Below are 22,724 nucleotides of genomic sequence, written 5' to 3'. Positions count from 1 at the left end.
CCATCTGTCTTTGTTTACATTTTGATTTTCTTTCATGATCGATTTTTTGGCATCAATTTTGATTTGTAAAATATTGCATTAAAATATGATTGAGCTTGATTACTCTGTTTCTCACTACCCACTTAAATTTTGTGCCTACAAAATGCTAATCCTGGCCCTGGTGCTTGTTTTCATAGAGTTTACATTCAAATGTGTGTGTGTTGGAGAGGGCAGGTAATAAATAATACATATTTAACGCATCAGGTGGTTTGATGAGGAAACATTTGGGCAGGTTCCTTTTTTTTTTTCTGAGACAGAGTCTTGCTCTGTCGCCCAGGCTGGAGTTCAGTGGCGTGATCTCAGCTCATTGCAACCTCCGCCTCCCAGGTTCAAGTGATTCTCCTGTCTCAGCCTCCTGAGTAGCTGGGATTACAGGTGCCTGCCATCATGCCCAGCTAATTTTTGTATTTTTAGTAGAGACAGGGTTTCATCATGTTGGACAGGCTGGTTTCGAACTCCTGGCCTCAAGTGATCTGCCTGCCTCAGCTTCCCAAAGTGCTGGGATTACAGGCGTGGGCCACCGTGCCCAGCCACTGGGCAGATTTGTGAATAAAGGAGCCATGTAGAAAACGGGGAGATGGGCATTCCTGGCACAGGGAACAACAGCAAGTGCAAAGGCTGTGTTGAAACCACAAAAAATAAAACCAATGGAGATGCCAATTATAAAGGTCAAGACTGGTCATAAGAACAAAGGTGGAGGACTCCTACTTTCCATTTTTGAAACTTACTACAAAGCTACAGTAATCAAGACAGTGTGGTACTGGCATAAGGGCATACATACAGATCTATGGAATAAAATGAAGAGTCAAGAAATAAACATATTTACGGCCAATTGATTTTTTTTTTAAATTTTTGAGATAGAGTCTGGCTCTGTCGCCCAGGCTGGAGTGCAATGGCATGATCTTGGTTCACTGCAGCCTCCACCTCCCGGGTTCAAGGAATTCTCATGCCTAAGCCTCCCAAGTAGCTGGGATTACAGATGTGCACCATCTCATCTGGCTAATTTTTGTATTTTTAGTAGAGATGGAGTTTCACCATGTTGGCCAGACTGGTCTTGAACTCCTGGCCTCATGTAATCCACCTGCCTGGACCTCCCAGAGTGCTGAGATTACAGGTGTGAGCCACTGCACCTGGCTGCCAATTGATTTTCTGACAGGATGTTGAGACGATTCAGTAGGAGAAAGAAGAGTCTTTTCAACAAATGCTACTGGGATGACTTGATAGTCACAGGTAAAACAATGAGGTTGCACCCCTGCCTCACATCATACACACAAATTAACTCAAAATGGATCACAGACCTAAATGTAAGAGCTAAAATGAGAAAATTCTTAGAAAAAAGTGCAGGAGTAAATCTCTGTGACCTAGGTAAGGCAATAGGGTCTCAGATATGACACCAAAAGCAAAAGTAACCAAAGAAAATATACATAAATTGCACTTCATAAAAATAAAAAGCTTGGTATTTCAAAGGATACCACAAAGAAAATGGAAAGACAACTCACAGAATGAGAGAGAAAATATTTGCAAATCACATATCTGATAATAGACTGGTATCCAGATATATAAAAACTCTTATAATGATATAAAGACAAACCAATTAAAAATGAGCAAAAGATTTGAATAAATATTTTTCCAAAGAAGATATACAAATGGCCAATAAACACATAAAAACATCACTAGTCACTTGTCAACATTATTAGGGAAATGCCAATCAAACCCACAATGAGATACCACTTCATACTTACTAGGACTATAGCCAAAAAGGCAGACAATAACATATTGATGAGGATGTGGAGAAATTGGAGTCATTTTACATGGCTGATGGGAAGGTAAAATGATACAGTCACTTTGGAAAATAATCTGGCTGTTCCTCAAAAGCGTTAAACCTAGAGTTACCATGTGGCCCAGCAATTCTACTCCCAGGCATATACCTAAGAGAATTAAAAACATAGGCACATGCAAATACTTGTATGCCAATGTTCATAGCAGCATTATTCATAATGGCCCAAACTTCAACTATCCAACTGGTAAATGGATAGACAAAATATAGTTTATCCATGAACTGTGATATGGTCTGGCTCTGTGTCCCCACCCAAATCTCATCTTGAATCATAATCCAAATTGTAATCCCCTTGTGTTGGTGGAGGAACCTCATGGGAGGTGATTGGATCATAGGGGTGGTTTCCCCTATGCTGTTCTTGTGGTGGGTGGGTGGGTTGTCACTATGTCTGATCGTTTTACAAGGGGCTCTTCCCCCTACACTCTGAACTTTTTCTCTCCTACTGCCTTGTGAAGAAGGAAGTGTTTGCTTCCTCTTCTGCCATGTTCGTTAACTTTCCTGAGGCCTCTCCAGCCATGCAGAACTGTGAGATGATTTAACCTATTTCCTTTATAAATTACCCAGTCTCGAATATTTGTTTATAGCCGTGTGAAAATGGACTAATACACAATGGAAAATTATGTGGCCATAAAAAGGAATGGAGTACTGATACATGCTACAACACAGATGATCACACGTACTGTGTGATTCTCTTTATATGAAATATCCAGAAGAGGCAAATCTGTAGAGAAAGAAAGTAGATTAGTGGTTGTCAGGGGCTAGGGGGAGAAGGAAATGGCAGGGGTGACTGCTAGTGAGTATAGGGTTTCTTTTTGGGGTGATGAAAATATTCTAAAATTAGAGTGGTGATGGTTGTACAACTCTGTGAATATACTAAAAATTACTGAATTGTACACATCGAAAGGGTAAATTACGATATGTAGATTGTATCTCAATAAAACTGTTATTAACAACAACAACAACAACAACAGGTCCTGGAGTTGAGCTTCATATTGGTAGTGGGCTGCCTAGAAGGCAAGGCACAAAAGGAGGAGTCAGGGCAACTCCCCATGAATCCCTGGAGGAAAGCTGACTAATCCCTTTTAGAATCCCTTCCTGGCCACAGGCAAAGGCTCTTGACCACCTTGCATTTGCCTAATACCAGCTGGAAAAAAACAGAGTTCAGAGACTGTGGAGGAGGGTGGTAGGGGAAGGGAGGGGTTAGGAAAGAGGCAGCAGTCACTGGCTGCTCCAGCTCTCTAGGGAATTTCTAATGGATCCACAAGATGCTGGGAGATACAGCTACCAAAGGGATGTTCTGGCTCTGAGCACTGGGGAGGAAGAAATGGAAAGGAAGTGAAGAGATGACAGCCTCAAGCAGCACATCCCTTGATTGGGAACAGAATGGGAGCCCAGTTTCTGTCTTAAAATTCAAACAACCTATTTTGAATCATTCCCCAATCATTTTAGCTTTGTTGGGCTTAGTTCCCCCAAAAAACAGCAAATCCCCACTCTGGCTGGTACTATTAATGATTTTGGCTTCCTGCATGGTATGCAGCATGATGGCCACAAGCAAAGTGCTGCTGGTTCTTGTCATGGATGTTCAGGGGATCTTGGCATCCAGTGCCCATTCACTGGACATCCACGGGCCTTCATACTCTTCTGGAAGGATTACTCCAGTTTCCTTTGGGGGACCATCCTCCCTCTCACACTCTATTTGGTTGAGTTAGAGCTGATCTGCCCCTCCTTTCCCATGCCAGGAGTGGGCTCTTGATTTGGCTGGCCAATCAGAGCTACAGAGGTTGGCATATGGATGGGCATGTGACCCAGTTTGGGACATTGAGATTAAAGCCTAGAAGTTGTGCTGGAATGTGGGTACTAGAAATTTCCAGTTTTTAGTTGGGATTGCTGAGAGGGAGTTACCACATGGAGAAAATTGGCTAAGAGATACAGAATGACCTAAGAACATTGCTTAAACATCTGGATCCAGCCAGACCTGAATCCCAGGTATCCCTGGGTTTTTCAATTATTGTGCTTCAATAAATTTTCTTTGCAGCTTAAACATGCTGTACTTCAAACTGAATGTCATACTTGATGACAGCTATTAATAACAAGTTTCACATGGCTGCAGTGCTGGGGAAGTACAGAGAGAAAGAACTGTGAGCCAGAAGCTGAGGCCATGAGTTTTGGTTCTGTCATGAATATCCCACCAACTACACAACTTCTGTAGGTCTCATCTCAGTCACTCTGTCTGCAAAATGGAGCTCACACTTCTCCTCTACATCCTTATTACTTCTCTGACATCCAAGCTTAGAGCCATAGTGCAGACCTCTCTCTGGAGCTTCAGACCTACAAATCCCGTTGTCCCTTAGGCCTCTCAAACATAACTAATTTTATTTTTCCTCATCAGTTTTCTATTTAATTGTTTTTCCTTTTACTATACAGTACTTTGGGCTAGAAATTGCTAGTTGTCCTCTAATACCCATTCTTCTTTTCTCCCTCTCAGAGTAATAGAATCTCTAAATTTTAACTGGCCATGACAGCCTCAAATAAAGAGTACATTTCACAGACTCCCTTGCAGCTAGATGAGGCCATCTGACCAAGTTCTGCCCAATAGGATAAGAGCAGAAGTGATGCCTGCAACTTCTGAGTCTGGCCTTTAAAAAAGTGGGGCTTGCTGGGTGTGGTGGCTCAGGCCTGTAATCCCAGAACTTTGGGAGGCCGAGGTGGGAGAATCACTTGAGCCCAAGAGTTCGAGACCAGCCTGGGCAACACAGTGAGATCCCATCTCTACAAAAAATTTTTAAAAATTAGCTGGGCATGGTGGCACTTGCCTGTTGTCCCAGCTACTCAGGAAGCTCAGGTGGGAGGCTTGCTTGAGTGAGGAGTTTGAGGTTACAGTGAGCTATGATTGTGCTACTGCACTCTAGCCTGGGCAGCAGAGCAAGACCCTGTCTCTAAAAAAATTAATAAAAATAATAAAAAAAGAGGGACAAGAAAATAAAAATATCAAAAGAGAGGGGCAAGTCCCCCTTTTCCTATTCTTCCTTACTGGCTGGAATGCAGACATGGGGGTAAGCTATGATTTATCTTGCCAATGCTGGTGACACTCCAAAAAATGGCAGGGAATAAGACTGTAGAGGCCGTGGTCTCTGGTGCTGCACAGCAGTTTCCCCAGCTTGAACTGCTTCCATCTGGACTGCTGGGGAGTGAAATAAACTTGCATCTTGTTTAAGTCACAATTATTTTGGGTCTCTCTGAAGGTTGCTAGATTTAGCAAATGATAATACTCATTCATTCCTCACCTTAGCGAGAGCTGGAGGAGGGAATGGAAAATTCTAGGAGAGTCATGAAGATGGCACAGGCGATCTGGGTGCTCTAAGAGCTTTTCACCTCAGTTTTCCCTGGACATCCAGAGATCACACAGGAAGGCAGGTGAGCTTGAGTCTGATTCTCATGCTTTCTTGGATGATCTTACTCCCTCTGAGCCTCAGTTTCTCCTTATGGACGATGGAGACTAACTGGATATGATGATCTCTCAAGTCCTTCCAGCTCTAATCTTCTATGATTCTGTAATTCTAGGATGGATGTTGAAACTCAGATACCAATGGGGCCAGAGTCCCAAGAATGGGTTAACCAGGCCAGGTGGGGGCTGCAATGGGCTGGAGAATGTCCACCCCCACTAAGAGGGCAGTCCTCCTCTGCTCCTGTTGATTGCGGCCCCAGGGGAATGCAGGATTGCCAGATTTCTAATTTTTCAAGAAGAGCTGGAAATCTAGATTGTTTTGGTCTGTGCGATCTCCTGATTTTTAAATGTTGGCGACACATTCACATTTTTTCAAACACTCTGGGGGCCAAAGAGAAATATCTGCAGTATGAATTTGGCCAGCGGCCACCAGTTAAAAATTTCTGTTTTGATACTATTTTCCTTCCTTCCTTCCTTCATTTAACAAATATTTACTTGACACCTACTAAGTGGGAGACACTGTTCCATGCACTGGTGATAAAGCTATGAACAAAACCAAACCAAACCAAACCAAAGGTCCCTGTCCTCATGCAGCTTAACATTCTAGGGGATCACCCTGATTCATTCATTCAACAAATATTTATTGAGCAATTCTGCCCTGTGCACTGCGCGTGGTTGGGGAAATAAAAAAAAATGTTCATGGTCTCTGCCCTTATGGTGCTTATAGCCTAGAAGGAAGACATACAATAAACATAATTATGACATGAATGGAAAACACAGTTATGAGGACAGACGCAATTTAGATGGAGAGGAGTACTGAGGAAAGTCCTTTTGGAGGAAGCTATGTTTTAAATGAGAACTGAAAGATAAGTAGGATTTAACTTAATAAAAGAACATTCTAGAACATCTTAGATTATAGCAGAGGCTTCCAGTGTGCCCCAGCTCCACATCCCCTCAACTGTCACCATTCCTGTACATATATGAAGAAACCTTCTACAGTTAGCATTTGTGATGCTCTACCCTGCGGCTCTCTTTTTATTGATTGATTGATTGATTGAGACAGGGTCTTGCTCTGTTGCCCAGGCTAGAGTGCAGTGGTGCGATCATAGCTCACCACAGGCTCAAGCGATCCTCCCTTCTCAGCTTCCTGAGTAGCTGGGACCAAAGGTACACACTACCACACCAGGCTAATTTTTAAGTTTTTTAAAGAGATGGGGTCTCACTATGTTGCCCAGGCTGGCCTCAAGCAATCCTCTCACTTCAGCCTCCCGAAGTGCTAGGATTATAGGTGTCAGCCACCAAGGCTGCCCTCTGTGGTTTCTTGGGGACAGGCCAGAAGTGCAAGGAGACAATTTCCAGGAAAAGCCTTCAACCCTTGATGGAAGAGAATTTGCAGGTAAATATCCCAGCTCCCTCACTCCTTGGGTGGGTTAACACTGTCCCTGGTGGGACTGAGCCCCAACTGCCCACGGCAGTAACTATTATATTTGTGTAATTTGTATTGGCTTCCTTTCCCTCCTTGCCTGAATTCCCCACTACTTCCTGGGATTACCTCCCAGATAGATTACTCGCACTCACTCTTTGTCTCAGGATCTTCTGGGAGAAACCCAGCAGCGATGGGAGAGAATGTGGCAGGTTCAAGGACCAAAAACAACTCAGGGTAAGAGCAGGAAAGGAGGCTGGAGAATGGGGCAGGAGGCCACTCATGAAGAGCCTTGGAGGCTGGGGGTAGGCTTGTCAATGGGGAAGCCACTGAAGATTTTTCGGCTGGAGAGTGATATGGCCAAGCTTGCATTTCAGGATGACTCCAATGTAGGGGGCTGCAGTGGGCAAGAGTAGAAGCTGGGAGACCAGATAGGAAGCCGAGTTGGAGGTGAAGGTGGCTGGAATTGGGTGGTGAGGTGGGAGAGAGGTGGCTGGCAGTGAGGAATGGCATGGGCCAGGGGACATGGGGCCCAGAAAGGAACTCGGGGCTTTGTCTCTGACTTGAAGGAGCCCACAGTTTGGTTTGAGGAATGTTGGTGAGACACAGATACAAAAATCATACCCAAGATCACACATCCCTACACAATCCATACTAAGTGAGTTGTTGCATGGAGCTATGGAACTTCACAGCAGGCTGCCTCTAAGGGCAAGATGAGTGAGTGCCTGTGTCTCAGGGGAGGTGACTTTACAGGAGTGGTTAGGAAAACCATAAAACACCATGACTTAGCAGGCAACTTACTACTGTGGCCCCTTTGGGATAGCCCAAATTTTTGCAATGGCTGTGGAGCCCATTCTTCAGTGTTTTCAGCAGCTCTTGACTCTGCCATCTTTTACCTAAGCTGTGCACAGTCCAAAAATGCATGCCGGATTTCCCACAGGCACTGCTAGACATATTAACGGCATTCCTACACGGCAAGAGATTTCTGCACCACCAACACCATTTTTATATTCTTTACAACATAATGGCAGACGATAAATCTATCTTGCTAATTACACATCCAGCTTGTTATAACCCCCATAAAAAACATGAGCAGCTGGAAAAGCCATGAAGTGATGTCAAATCATATTCCTGGTCTCTAAACAGAAACAGAAATATTTTCCAGGCGCTGGCAAGTCTCAAGGTTCCTACCCATGCGTGGAAGCAGCTGCCAGTGGGTCACTCACCTCTGAGGAGATGAAAACTAGGCTGTCGTCTTAAGTACTGCCCTTCCACCCCATGCGTGCCCCTGAAGAGATGACAGATGTCTAGGGCATCCACTCGTCGTCTGTTCAGTAGCCCAAGGGATGAACCCAAATAATTGGCAAGGTTTGAGTTTTAGCAATTGAGTTCATTTTTGCATTATTAAAATGGTTTCAAGGTCTCTTCCATCCACCATGATTCAGCCAATAGCATTTGCCTAGAATTCTAACTAGATGGTTCCCCGACATAATTTGTTGATGATACATTTGCAAAACGATTGCTAAGATCCACACTGGAGCTGACAATGCCTCCCCCTTGTCTCAAAAAAACAGAAGGAAAATTAAATTCATCTGCCGGAGACACTAGGATAAACAACAGGGAAGAAGAAAAGTACTTTACCTCGTTTTCTAGCTAGAATTACTGGCTTTGGCTGCAGCATAGCCCACTGTCTTAGGAAGGGAGACAGCTGAAGACAACAAGTGTATTTCCTATCAAGTAAATGTTGATTGCTTCGAACGTTGGAAGAAAAGGCATGGGAGACAATAGAAGGGGAAGCTAATTAAATTTTCACATGGGAAAGGAAAATGCCATAGGAATTTTTAAACCTGGGCTGACCCCAAAGGGCAGCTTTTGTTGGAGAAGCTGCCTCATAAACTGTCCGCACAATTCCCAGGACAAACTGGCTGGACAGTAATGTTGAAAACAAAAAAAGAGAGAGACAGACAAAATGGATTCTTACCTTCCCGTATCTGGATGCAAAAGTCCCCGTGAGTAAGGAGTGAAAAATAATTATTGTCTCATCCAAGTCCCACACGAACACACGCTGTGATGAAAGAGAGGAAGAGAATGGAGACAAATGGACTCATGTGCATCTGACTTAATGTCTGCAGAAATTCATTCCCTTGGAGGAAAAGAAGTCTCGAAAAACATCTTTAGTTACAAAACATGTAACTCACTGATGTGTCATGAATCCCCATCCAACCTTATCTGTGTCATGTGTATCCGGATGCCCAGTTTTTGGGCTCTTATCAACTCAAAAGATGTCAGAATCAAGAAGTCTGTCCTTGCCTTCCATATAAAAGCTCAAAAAGGAGGATTCAGGCCAAAATCAACAACGAAAATCATATAACTCATTTTACAAAATGAAATACTACCATTTTAAATTCACTGTTCACCATACGCTCAACTAGTTCTGTTTTTAGCAAGTCTGGTGATCACCTCTATAATTCTAAGTAACATATTTATACCCTGACTTACTGATTTTTCAACTTGAGACAATATCTTTTGATTGGGCAGTCTTAAAAGATGAGGGTTTCACTCATGGAAATCTCTGTTGTTTCTCTGGAAACTTACATTTTTCTCACATGTGAGTCCCTTTATTCCAATTCTCCTTGGACGTTCTCCCTTGGCTAAAAAGGTAAACAAATATGGAGCTATAGATATGGGAGTCCCTACCTTTTCCCATACATCCTCCCCGCTCTAATGTCTATCAGCTGTAGCTTTACTTTCGTATTGTCAATGAGGATAAACTTGTTTGTACATTGGTTTTATAACTAAGGTTAAATTTTCTGCACTCTGCCTACGTCAATTTTAAAAGTTGGTAACTAGTAATATACATTTACATTTTGTGATTATTGTTCACTACAGAGCCAAGTAATATGCTAAGATTGCATTGTCTTCTCTATGTGTCCAATGTCATATCCCCAGATTGATTTTAAGGAGAATGCCCCTACCATTGTATGTATTCTCTTTACTTGCACTCCATAATTAAAATCATGTCATATCTCAGTTTGTTCACATATGTATCATACCTGTCTGATGTAACTTTTTTGGTTTTGTCAGAATTTATTAATTTTTTCTTGTTTGCAACAATGTACCTTCATTAAAATGTCAAATTCAGCCACACACGTTATATTGGAGATATCTATCCTCAGTGATAGAAACCTCCAATGTGGACTGGATCATTTTTAGGCTTGCTGCAGACTTCCCTTCATTGTATTTCTGGGTTGGATCCACTGTTTTCTGGATCCCAAGTCTCTCTTCCTTGGTTTTCTTCCTTGTTTTGCTTGAATACATCCTTAAGTTGCTTTTCCTGAAATGGTACATGGAAAGTAATCTTCCTGAATTCTCGAATATCTGAAGTTATCTTTATTTTTCTCTATAGTTTCTCTGGGTACAGAATTCCAAGTTGAAAACAATATCCTCTAGATCTTTGAAAGAATTCTTTCATCATTTTTTTTAAGTGTCCAGGGTCACTGATGAGAAATCTGGTATTTCACTGTTCCTCAGTCCTTGTAGGTTTTACCTTTTTTTTCTTTCTAGAATTTTAAAGGATCTTTTCTTTACACTTGGTATCCTCATATTCCATGAAGATATATCTGGGTATGGTCTTCTTTTTAATGAATTCTGTTTGGCACTTCAGCATTTTCAACCCAATGACTTGCATCTTTCTACAGATCTGAAAATTTTTATTTTCTTATTTCTTTTAATAATTTTCTCCCATCTTTTCTACTGTTTTCTTTTTTGTGAAATTCCCAATAGTCAAATCAAACCTTTTGGGTTGATACTGCCTTTCCTTGTAAACAATATTTTTTAATAAATCTGTCTTTTTGATCTGTGTTCTGGGAGATTTCTTAAACTTTCTCTTACAACCCTTATTAAATTTTTGATTTTTGCAGTAATTAAAAAATTTCCAATAACTTTTTTTCCCTCTGAGTGTTCCTTTCCCAGTAGCCTCCACTTCTTATTTTATGGATGCAAGATCTTGAGTTTTTATATGAAAACCAATTAGAATTTCCCTAAGTTATTTTATGTTTCTTAAATTACTTCACTTCTAACTTATCCCATTTATTTACCTTGGCCTTTATTGTTTTTAATTAAAAAAAATTTTTTTTGAGACAGAGCCTGTGTGCAGTGGCGTAATCATCACTCACTGTAGCCTAGACCTCTCCAGGCTCAAGCGATCCTCCCACCTCAGCCTCCTGAGTAGTGGGACTACAGGCATGTGGCACCATGCCTGGCTAATTTTTGATCTTTCTTTTTGTAGAGACAGGGTCTCGCTATGTTGCCCAGGCTGTTCTTGAACTCCTGAATGCAAGCAATCCTCCCCACTTGGCCTCCCACAGTGCTGGCATGGTGAGCCACTACGCCTGGCTAATCTTGTTCTTTATTTTTCATACTGTTGATTTTCTTTATTTTTCTGGTGATCATTATTTTCAAGGACAAACGACCTGACTAACTCTGTAGCTAGTGTTGAGAAGGGGAGGCAAATGTCCCTCCCCAGTATGCAATCTTGAATGGGCCACCTTTTAAAACTCTCTGGAGGGCTGTATTAACACAATGGCATTTGCCATGCCTTTGAAAGTTAAGAGAAATATCTAGAATGAAAAAGGTATTAGCATCCCAGATTCTCTAGTACAGGGATTTCTGAAGCAATTAGTAAGGCTAAGTATTATTTCATAAATCTTTTGGACCAGTTATATTTATGTGCATATATATGCTGGGCCATCATAGTAAGTATATTTCTTATTACGGGTCATGGTAAAAATGTTTGAAAATCAGTGTTTGAGAAGGACCTTCTGAGATTCAAATATGCCAAGTCCTAACTTATCTGAATTCACTGGGGTTGAACTTAGGAAATTAAATTTAGAAATTTCAGTAATAGAATTTTAAAAAATCAGCAAATATTTTCAAATTTAGTGCAGGCTCCCTTACTTTATCCATTAAATCCCCTCTGAAAAAAATCCATCCCTTTCTCCTACTACCTCACCATCCTCAATTCTTAGTGGGTAAGTTCCTGGTGGCCATTCTGCAGGTGACCCTATTCCCTAGGCCATCATGGTGCAGACCAGGGTGCGTCCTTAACTATGGGTGGGTCAGAGACCTTTTTTTTTGCAATTTAAAATTGGGGTTAGGAAGAAAGTAACTGTCTTTTGGGGAGGGCTATTGGTGGCCAAGTTTAGCGATGTGATCTGAAGGGGAGACAAGGGCAGCGTAAGGCACATGGATGTGCTTTGGTCAAGGACTAGGCTGAGATGGATATCCAGGCCTGCGTGACTCAGCAAGTTTGGCATACAGGTGCATACCTCCACTTGTTATATAACCTGTTTGTGTAGTTCATACTTGGCTTGCAGTCACTACTGTCTGTAGAAGATATAATTGCCCTGCTGACGCTGTGCACAGGGCATGGCTCTTGGCTCAGCTTGGCTCAATGTGGCTCTTGCGCAGGTGCTGGTGCCCAGAGAGGGAATGAAGCTACTGGCCCCTGTAAGGGAGAATGACTGTCTTGCAGATAGACAGAGGGGAGCCACGGCACAGCTTGCACTGGTGCCCAGAGAGAGGAAGAGTTAAGCTGCTGACCCTGAAGGCAAGGGAGAGCCGGCTGCGCAGCTGCAGCTGTCAGGGCAGCAGGAGCCGCAGAGCCGAAGCAGACAGCCGAGATAAAGGTGGACAATGTGAGACAGCTAATGTGAGAAAGCTGCTGATGAGAAAGCTGCTAAATAAAACTACATTTCACCTCCTATGGCCCCCTGAGTGTTCTTTCTGCCCATCCACCCACTCCCCTCGGACTTCAGCATGGGCTGGACCCAGACCCCGGGATCTGACAGGCAGTCTCCAGAGACAAGAACAGAAGGTGAAAGATACAAACAAACTAACACTTTACCAGGACCTGGTTTCACTGGGAGCAGAGGGAGAGGAGGAGTGAGGAGGCCCAGAGGAGAGCTGTGCCCAGTAACTAGCACATGAGGGCACTGCCAGGACACTATGGTTTGGGAGTTCTGTCATCTTCACTGTGGCAAATGGGAAGAGAAGGCATACATGCAGTTTCTTGTCCCTGTCTCCCTTGCTGGTTCCAGTGCCTCGCTGATACTCTACTTTACTTCTGTCCTTAAGTTCTAAGAGAGGCCCTGTATCCTTAAAATAAATTCTGCTTTTTCACCTAAGTAGCTCAAGTTGGTCCCTGGCACGTGCAGCTGAAGGATTTTAACTAATACATGCTCAGAATTTTCCTCCTTTCCACTTCCACATAATTTCTCTCCCGTGGGCTTCAGTCATTAGCAAAACAGCCAAAGACTTAAGAGGTGTGACCCAAGCAAACCTTCTATGATGACATTAAGCACAGAAGTGAAACACAGCTCACACCTTTTCAATGGTTCTTGCCAGTGGTACTTATGCTGAAATCAAGAAGCAGATGTTTCCAGAATAATATCACCCTATAATCCCTGACTTCTATGCCATAACCCTCCCCACCTCTTTCTCAGTTTAATGGAAAAATCTCTCTCTACCCCCGCCGTTCCCCTATGGAGAGCAGAAAACATGTTCGGTGACTGAATGATTTTCTTGTGGGGAGGGAATATTATGTATGTGTGGCTCTCTGTGTTTTCGAAGCTCTGCAACTTCAAGCTGGTAGGAGATTCTAGGAATATGGGAAGGCAGACAGCAAGTACAACCTGATGCCAATACGTTTTCTTTCAGTCTTTTGCAAAGGCCTAAACCCACTGAAGGGATTGTGCAAAATCTCCTCTATCTGGGGAAAGGATGGAGCTTTAAAAATAAGGCAAAAAGCAAGAACAGAATTCCCTGGACTGAGAATGGCCCCAGGAACAGTGGGAACACTTGCTCTGCACCAGGTCTCTAGCATGGATCAAGGCTACTGGTAGACCTCGGGAGGCTGACCAAGTGTAGGGCACCAAGCATGATGTTCAGGATATTTAATATCTTTCAGGGTGATCAGAACCGACCCCAGCTATAAACAACTGCTACAGGTGAACTAGGGACCACTGGCTAAATATCAAATGCCCTGAACATGCTGAAGTCAGCATGTGTTGCTTGGAGGTCCTGGTCCCCACCCCCAGCTTCCAACCTCAGGGCTTCTGAAAAGAGCATCCTAGTTTTCCTTCCCCATTGTGTGCTGTTTTGGTGGGGCTGTCAATCAAGGGGTAAGACCCAAGCTAGGCCACTGGGATACTGTCTTCTTGGAATCGGACACCGAAGGACAGGACACTGCACTCTAAAATGTTTGCTTTCTGGCATTCCTAGATTTCTCAACAGTGTCTTTGTTACTTTCTTTCTAAACTTGGTTTTACGGCCTCCTCTCATTGTCCTTTCCTAGTAAATTCATTTTTGCTTAAGTAACCAGAACTGGTTTCTTTTTTTTGAGATAGGTTCTCAATTTGTCGCCCAGGCTGGAGTGCAGTGGTGTGGTCATGGCTCAATGCAGCCTCTACCTCCTGGGCTCAGTTGATCCTTCCACTTCAGCCTCCTGAGTAGCTGGGACTACAGGTGTGTGCCACCATGGCTGGCTTTTTTTTTTTTTTTTTTTTTTTTGGTAGAGATGGTGTTTTGCCATGTTGCCCAGGCTGGTTTCAAATTACTGGACTCAAGCAATCTGCCCACCTCGGCCTCTGAAAGTGGTAAGGTTATAGGTGTGAGCCACTGTGCGGGGCCCGGAACTGGTTTCTGTTGCTTGCAACCAAAGAATTGTAGCAAATATTTCAAGGTTCTCAGGCTCAACAAAGATTTCCATACCCATTGTATAGCATGGAAACACCAGAGAGTGGCTGGACTTTTAGTGACGACTGCAGGCTTTGACAATGAAGGTGGCAGGGGCCACCCATCCACACTGGACGTCAGAGGCTGGTCTGGTTTCTGAGACCACTTGACCACCTGGATTCTCATTTAATCCTGGGAGTGGAGGGTCCCTAATAATGAAATGAAATTTCCTACCATCTGGTGGCGTGGGGACTCAGGGTTAAAATTACATTGCTTTTTAAGGAAATGACAAAGGTGATCTTTCTCAGTGTGTCTGAGTTTGTGGCTGAGCATTGCAGCTGCCGCATAAAGTATACAGATTATAAATACGGATGTGACGCTGGTGTACTTGAACTGCCTGGCACTGACAATCCTACCGAGACACCCAGCACACTCAGGCCAGCAACCGATTGCCTTTTTCAAAGAAGTATAAACTGGTGAGTTTGCTCATTTTCCTCCCTTGATAAGACAACAGTAGCTTACTTCCGGTTTTGGGGCATCCATTTTGCCTATTTCTACTGGTACCCTCCCCTAGGCATAACGTTTTGTTTTTGGGAAAATGTCAGTACCTGGCCAATAATACTACACTTGCATAACAAATGACAAGTATAAAGATCTAATGTGCAACACAAGAATTAGAGTTAATAAAGTTATATTGTATTAGGGATTTTTGTTAAATAAGTAGATTTTAGCTGCTTTTGTCAGACAGAAAAAGTAACTTTGTGAGATGGTAGACTTGGTAATCTGTTTCATGATGATTATCATCTTACTATCTGTATGTATCCCATAGCATCCTGTTGAAAACCTCATGTATACCTGATTAAAAAAAAAAAGTCCGGGCATGGCGGCTCACGCCTGTAATCTCAGCACTTTGGGAGGCCAAGGCGGGTAGGTCAGTTGAGGGCAGGAGTTCAAGACCAGCCTGGCCAACATGGTAAAACCTCGTCTCTACTAAAAATACAAAAATTAGCTGAGCATGGTGGCGTGCACCTGTAATCTCAGCTATTCAGGAGGCCGAGGCAAGAGAATCGCTTGAACCTGGGAGGTGGAGGTTGCAGTGAGCCGAGATTGTGCCACTGCACTCCAGCCTGGGTGATGGGAGAGCCAGAGAGAGGCTCCACTTCAAAAAAAAAAAAAAAGATTGGAGCATCCCTGACCACTAGTTCTCAGCCTGAGCTGCACACAGGAATCACCCAAGGAACTTTAAAAACACTGATGCCTAGCTTCTACCCTCAGGGAATCGGATTTAATTGGTCTGAGGTGCAACTTGATAATGAAGGTTTCTCAAAGTCCTCATGTGATTGTCGTGTGCAGTCCAGGTTGAGAGCCCCTTTCTGAGAAGTCAGAATCCCAGAATCCCAGAAATAGAGGCACACTCATTAGAGCCAGCCTCCACACAGATCAATATCTAAGCCTTATTAGAGTCCCCACCGAGAATGTTTAAAACTCCCCTCCTCCCCCCTAGTTCCTCCAGTGAGTCTTTTCAATTGGTCTGGGATGGGGCCAGGGTATCTGTTTTTTAAAGAGCATCCCAGATGGTTCTGCTGTGTAACCAGGGTAGAGAACCACTTTAACCCAGCTGGAAGGTCGGAGGCCCATTCTTTTCTTTATCAGGGACTCTCAGAGTGTGGTCCTCAATGCAGAGCATCATAATCACCTGGGGGCTTGTCAGAAACATAAATTCTCATGCCCTGCCCCAGATCTACTGAATTGGAAACTCTTGGGCTGAGGCCCAGCAATCCCTGATTTCAAAAGCACCATTCCCCCACCCCCCAGGTGATTCTGATGCTGCTTCAGTCTGAGAACCTCTCTTCTGTCCTGGCCCCACGGCTACCTGCTTGGACAACCTCATGCTTCCCTGCTCATGCTTTGTAAACACGAAGGGCGATTCTCCTCCTCGTACTTGGAGAAAACTCTGTCCCCACTCTTGTTTGGGCCTCAGATGGAGATTACGTTCACCAGGTAACACACAGCCCCTTTGGATTACCTCAATCTCATTGTCCCCTGCCGGGGACGGGTCACTGCTCCTCTTAGACCGGCCTCGGAGCTTCCCGTCGGAGGCCCGGTGCGGCCTGTCTGTGTCTCCCTCTTTCGCTGGCGTGGAAGGTCCATTGTGTGCGTTGTATTCACCTGGCGTAAGAAAGGGAATGGTGGACAAATCAGAAGCTTTGCTGGGTGTCTCCTCCTGGGAAATATCCCAACAGCACCGTCTAGCTCCAAAGCAGTGGGTTCCAAGGCAGCACCAGAGGCAAAGATCTCGTAGGATGAAAACTGCCCTTGGAAGTCCCTTAAATTGCCCATTGGTGACCTTCATTATCTTTCATCCATCCAGCAGACACTTGGTCAGCGGGCACTGCTCCAGGCAGTGGGATTATGTCCTGGTTCTCACAGCACTTCAACGCTAGTGAGAGGAGACAGCCATCAGACACATCGACAAGTAAGCATACACCAAGCCCGGGAGGGAAATGTGCCACAGAGAATTAACAAGTCAGGGGGCCTGGCGTGGGGGCTTACGCCTGTAATCCCAGCACCTCCAAGGTGAGAGGATCGCTTGATTGCTTTGAGACCAGCCTAGGCAACACAGCAAGACCCTGTCTCTATGAAGTATAGAAAAGTTGACCTCGTGTGGTGGTGCATGCCTATAGTCCCAGCTACTCGGGAGGCAGAGTAGGAGGGTCGCTTGAGCCCAGGAGTTAGAGGTTGCAGTGAGTTATGATAGTGCCACTGCACTCCAGCCTGGACAACAGAGCGAGGCCTCGTCTCTAAAATCAACCAATCGAGTATTCAATCAATCAGGGTGGGGCAGCGGGGAGGGCTGAGAGGTGACTCATTTATATGGGGCTAGTCAGGGAAGGCCTCGTGCAGGGAGTGAGGGAGGGGCCACTGGGTGCTGTAATGATGGAGGAGTTACGCATTTACAACTCTCTCAATCTGAAATCCTGAGAATGCCTAGACGAACAGAAGAAGGGCAACACATATTTATCTGTAGCTGAGCATTACACTCTTCCACCTTTAGGAGATTCCCCTCTCTCTGCCCCAGAGGTAAACGGGGGCTGCATGGGAAGGATTCTCTACTTTCCTCTCCCTACTGGGCTCCCTCCACTCTCTATTTTTTTATTTTTATTTTTTGAGACGGAGTCTCGCTCTGTTGCTCAGGCTGGAGTGCAATGGCGTGATCCCGGCTCACTACAAACTCTGCCTCCCGGATTCAGCAGTTCTCCTGCCTCGGCCTCCCAAGTAGCTGGGATTATAGGCACCCACCACCATGCCCGGCTAATTTTTGTATTTTTAGTAGAGACAGGGAGACGAGGTTTCACCCTGTTGGTCAGGCTGGTCTTGAACTCCTGACCTCAGGTGATCTACCTGCCTCGGCCTCCCAAAGTGCTGGGATTACAGGCGTGAGCCACCGTGCCCCGCCACTTCTCTATTAAATGCAAGCCTTTTAAGCTTTACCTGCTGAGAGCTGTCAATCTGAGAAGTAAATGAGATTATATAGGCGAGAGCATCTAGCACAGGCCTGGCAGTTAGGAGGTGACTTGAATGGAGTTCTGGCTGGAGTCAACCCACGGATATGTGTGGATTAGTGAGAGACGCAGCACAGAATGTGGGTCCTTGCTGCTTCTCACTTCGGGGTGGTCCTGGGTGTGGCCCCACTGAGAGGCTGTCACACTTGTGCCCACCGGCGATTGTCTAGTGGTCCCCAACAAGTGAAGCAGCACTGTCCCCGACCCAGGTCCCAAAGCCAGCATCAGAGCTGTGTTGCTGCTTAAGCACAGATGTTTTAAATGCATGGCTTTTGATTGTACTTTACTACCCTTATTTAGCTAACGAGGTAACTCAGGTTTAGTGAGGTGACTTACTGGACCATGTGAGTCTGCAAATGAGTGGCAGAGCCAGAACTAAAATTTGGGCCTGTCCTTGTCACTAGAGAGTGACAGAACTGTAAAACAGCATGAACCTTCGAGGACATCCCATCCCATTTTCTCACTTTACAGTTGCTTGGTTTAGCTCCCAAATGTGTCACACAGACCCCATCCTTCCTGCCCTAATTGCCAGTTCTTGGATCATCAGGGGAAAATGCCTTTGTCTAAAAAGACTTGGCTAGGGAGAGTTTTTTTCTACACTGAAAGAACTATTTCCCTTTAAGACCCAAGGGACTGAACTTTGTTTATTTAATATTTATAAAAGCTTCTTAACAGACTAAGGACATAATAAGACAAGACATGATTTTGTGCTGTCAGGATGGCTGGGTGTTTTCCACCTCCCCAGAGTCTTCAGGATGCAGCATGAGAGATTCCCAAACATTGAGTGAGCAAAGACTTTCCTCTGGAAAAAGAATTTCTTCTCAATTCACAGATGCTGAAGAGCAATGTAAATAAGGTCTTTCCTGGTTCACTTGGTAGTTTAAGGCTACTGGGCTTAGAAAACATTTGTTTGCCCCCCATTAAAACAGGCAAATATTAAAAAGAGGGGTAAATGCTAGTTATCTAAGAAATGTCTAAAATAAGGTCTGTGTGAAACCAATTTCGCAGGGGTACCAAAAAACACCAAAAAAACAAACAAACAAACCCAGGCCTTTACCCAAACGTACACATTCTTGAGAATGAGGAGTGATATGGTTTGGATCTGTGTCCCTGCCCAAATCTCCTGTCAAATTGTAATCCTTAGTGTTAGAGGCAGGGCCTGGTAGGAGGTGACTGGATCATGGGCATGGAGTTCTCATGAATGGTTTAGCACCATCTCCCCCTCCCCGGGTACCACACAGTGAGTGAGTTCTCATGAGATCTGGTTGTTTAAAAATGTGTGGCACCTCCCCTGACCCCCTCCTTCTCCTGCTCTGGCTATGTAAGACGTGCCTGCTTCCCTTTTACCTTCCGCCATGATTGCAAATTTCCTGAGGCCTTCCCAGAAGCTGAGCAGATGCCAGCACCATACTTCCTGTACAGCCTGAGGAATGATGAGACAATTAAACCTCTTTTCTTTAGCTGGGATTACAGGCACACGCCACCATACCAGGCTAATTTTTATATTTTTAGTAGAGATGGGGTTTCACCATGTTGGCCAGGCTGGTCTCGAACTCCTGACCTTGAGTGGTCTGCCTGCCTTGGCCTCCCAAAGTGCTGGGATTACAGGAATGAGCCACTGTGCCAAGCCATTAAACCTCTTTTCTTTATAAATTACCCAGTCTCAGGTATTTCTTTATAGCAATGAGAGAACAGACTAATACAGAGTAAAAGTTCAAGGTCACAGTCAGAGATCCACAGGATAGCACAATTTATGTAAACCTTTCTTGGAGTAATTTCATTCTTTTTCTTTCTCTCTTTTAATGTGTTTACTTATTTAACAGCATTACTGAGGCGCAATTGACATACAATAAACTAGACATATTTAGAGTACACAATTTCTTAAGTTTTGACGTATGTACACATCTGTGAAGCCACTGCCACAATCAACATAATAAACAAATCCAGCACCCCAAGAAGTTCCTTGTTATCCCTTTGGATAATCTCTTCCTCCAGTTACCCTCCCCAGAAAACCACTAATCTGCTTTCTTTCACTACAGACTTTAGTTTGAATTTTCTAGAGGTTTAAACAATGGGAATCACATAGTATGTATTCTTTTTTCTGGCTTGTTTTGGTCAGCATAATTGCTTTGAGATTCAGTACATGCGGTGTTTATCGATACTTCATTTCTTTTTTTTTTTTTTTTTTTTTTTTTTGAGACAGAGTCTCCCTCTATTGCCAGCCTGGAGTGCAGTGGTGAGATCTTGGCTCACTGCAACCTCCGCCTCCTGGGTTCAAGCGATTCTCCTGCCTCAGCCTCCTGAGTAGCTGGGATTACAGGCATGCACCACCACGCCCAGCTAATTTTTGTATTTTTAGTACAGACAGGATTTTACCATGTTGGCCAGGGTGGTCTCGATCTCTTGACCTCATGAACCGCCCACCTCAGCCTCCCAAAGTGCTGGGATTACAGGCATGAGCCACCATGCCCAGCCTAATATTTCATTTCTATTGCTGAGTACTATTCAATTGTATGGATACATCAGAATTTGTTTATCCATTCGCCTGTAGGTGGACGTTTGGGTTGATTCTAGTTTTCAGTTCTAATAAGGCTGCTATGAACATTAATTCACACACTGGTCTAGATGTAAGCTTTTTATTTTTATTGAGCTTGTTTGCTAGGTCATATAATAAGTAGTGTTTAACTTTTTAAAAAATGGATGAGGCTGGGCATGGTGGCTCATGCCTGTAATCCTAGCACTTTGGGAGGTCAAGGTGAGAGGATTGCTTGACCCTGGGAGTTTGAGACCAGCCTGGGCAACATAATGAGACCCCCGTCTCTACAAAAAATACAAAAATTAACTGGGTTTCGTGGCACACACCCGTAGTCCCAGCTACTCAGGAGGCTGAGGCCAGAGGATCACTTGAGCCCAGGAGGTTGAGGCTGCAGTGAGCTATGATCACACCACTGCACTCCAGCCTGGGTAACAGAGTGAGAACCTGTCTCAAAAAAAAAAAAAAAAAAAAGGAAAGAAACAGATGAATTATTTTCCATAGTGGTTGTACCATTTTCCAGCAGTGGATGAGAGTTCTGGCTGCTCCACATCCTTGCCAGCCCTTGGTATGGTCCGTCTTTGTGATTAAAGCCATTCCAGTGGGTATGCAGTGGTGTCTCATTGTGAACTTAATTTGCATTTCTCTAATGATTAATGATGTTTGGCATCTTAATCATGTGCTTTTGGCCATCCCTATATCTTCTTTGGTGAGGCATCTATCATCTGTTCAAATATTTTGCCCATTTCTTTATTTTTATTTCTTTTTGAGACAGGGTCTCACTCTGTCAGGCTGAAGTGCAGTGGCACAATTACAGCTCCCTGCAGTGTTGATGTCCCAGGCTCACACGATCCTCCTGCCTCAGCCTCCTGAGTAGCTGGGACTACAAGCCTGCACCACAACACCTGTCTATTGTTTGTATTTTTTGTAGAGACAGGGTTTCCCCATGTTGCCCACGCTGGTCTTGAACTCTTGGACTCAGGCAATCTGCCGGCCTTGGCCTCCCAAAGTGCTGGGATTAGAGGCGTGAGCCACTGCACAGAGCCAGCCTGTTTCCTTTTTTTTTTTTTTTTTTTTGAGACAGAGTCTCACTCTATTGCCCAGGCTGGAGTGCAGTGGCGCAATTCTGGCTCCCTGCAACCTCCGCCTCCTGGGTTCAAGCGATTCTCCTGACTCAGCATCCCGAGTAGCTGGGATTACAGGCACATGCCACCACACCCAGCTAATTTTGTATTTTTTAGTAGAGACGGGGTTTCATCATGTTAGCCAGGCTGATCTCGAACTCCTGATCTCAGGTGACCTGCCTGCCTTGGCCTCCCAAAGTGCTGGGATTACAGGCATGAGCCACTGCACCTGGCCCTGCCCATTTCTTTATCAGATTGTTTGCTTTCTTATTATTGGATTTTGAACACTTCTTCTATATTCTGGATACACATGCTTTATTCGAGATATGCCTTGCAATTATTTTTCTCCTGGATCATGGATTTCTTTTCATTCTCTGAACAGTTTTAAATTTGTATGAAGTCCAGTTTATATTCTTTTTTTCCTTTTGGATCATATTTTTGGTGTTACATATGAGAAATCTTTGCCTAAATCAAAGTCACAAAACTGTCTCCTATGTTTTCTTGTAGAAGATTACAGTTTTATATTTAAGTCTATGATCTATTTTGCATTTTTTTGTGTGTCATGTGAGGTATGAAGTATAATCAGTTGTTCAAGGATTTTTTTTTTTTTGGGATGGACTCTTGCTCTGTCACCCAGGCTGCAGTGTGGTGGCATGATCTTGGCTCACTGCAACCTCCGCCTCCCGGGTTGAAGGGATTCTCCTGCCTCAGCCTCCCAAGTAGCTGGGATTACAGGTGTGCGCCACCACGCCTGGCTATTTTTTGTATTTTTAGTAGAGACGGGGTTTCATCATGTTGGCCAGGCTGATCTTGAACTCCTGACCTCAGGTGATCCACCTGCCTTGGCCTCCCAAAATGCTGGGATTACAGGCGTGAGCCACTGTGCTCGGCCGTTCCAGCATCTTTTGTTGAAAAGACTGTCCTTTCTCCATTTCTCCATTGAATTGTCTTTTGTCAAAAATCAGGTGACCATATACATGTGGGTTAATTCATTTGTTTACTGTGGAGACAGGGTCTTACTCTGTC

General features: G+C 44.2%; 1 protein-coding gene across 2 annotated transcripts in view; it reads right to left on the bottom strand.

The window, feature by feature from the left end:
• EYA2 (EYA transcriptional coactivator and phosphatase 2) overlaps positions 1 to 22,724 on the bottom strand; it is a 295,458-nt gene that overhangs the window by 83,010 nt on the left and 189,724 nt on the right. For both annotated transcript variants that reach the window (XM_019017574.4, XM_055373121.2), the window contains 2 exons: positions 16,505 to 16,647; positions 8,726 to 8,809 (listed from right to left, as the gene is read on the bottom strand). In XM_019017574.4, coding sequence (XP_018873119.3) covers positions 8,726 to 8,809; positions 16,505 to 16,647 — 227 coding nt within the window. The remainder of the gene's footprint in view (positions 1 to 8,725; positions 8,810 to 16,504; positions 16,648 to 22,724) is intronic.

The sequence above is a fragment of the Gorilla gorilla genome, chromosome 21 (genome assembly GCF_029281585.2).
Source record: "Gorilla gorilla gorilla isolate KB3781 chromosome 21, NHGRI_mGorGor1-v2.1_pri, whole genome shotgun sequence".
NCBI lineage: Eukaryota > Metazoa > Chordata > Mammalia > Primates > Hominidae > Gorilla > Gorilla gorilla.
Note: the sequence above shows the minus strand (reverse complement) of the source record. Positions and strands in the feature narration are given on the sequence as shown.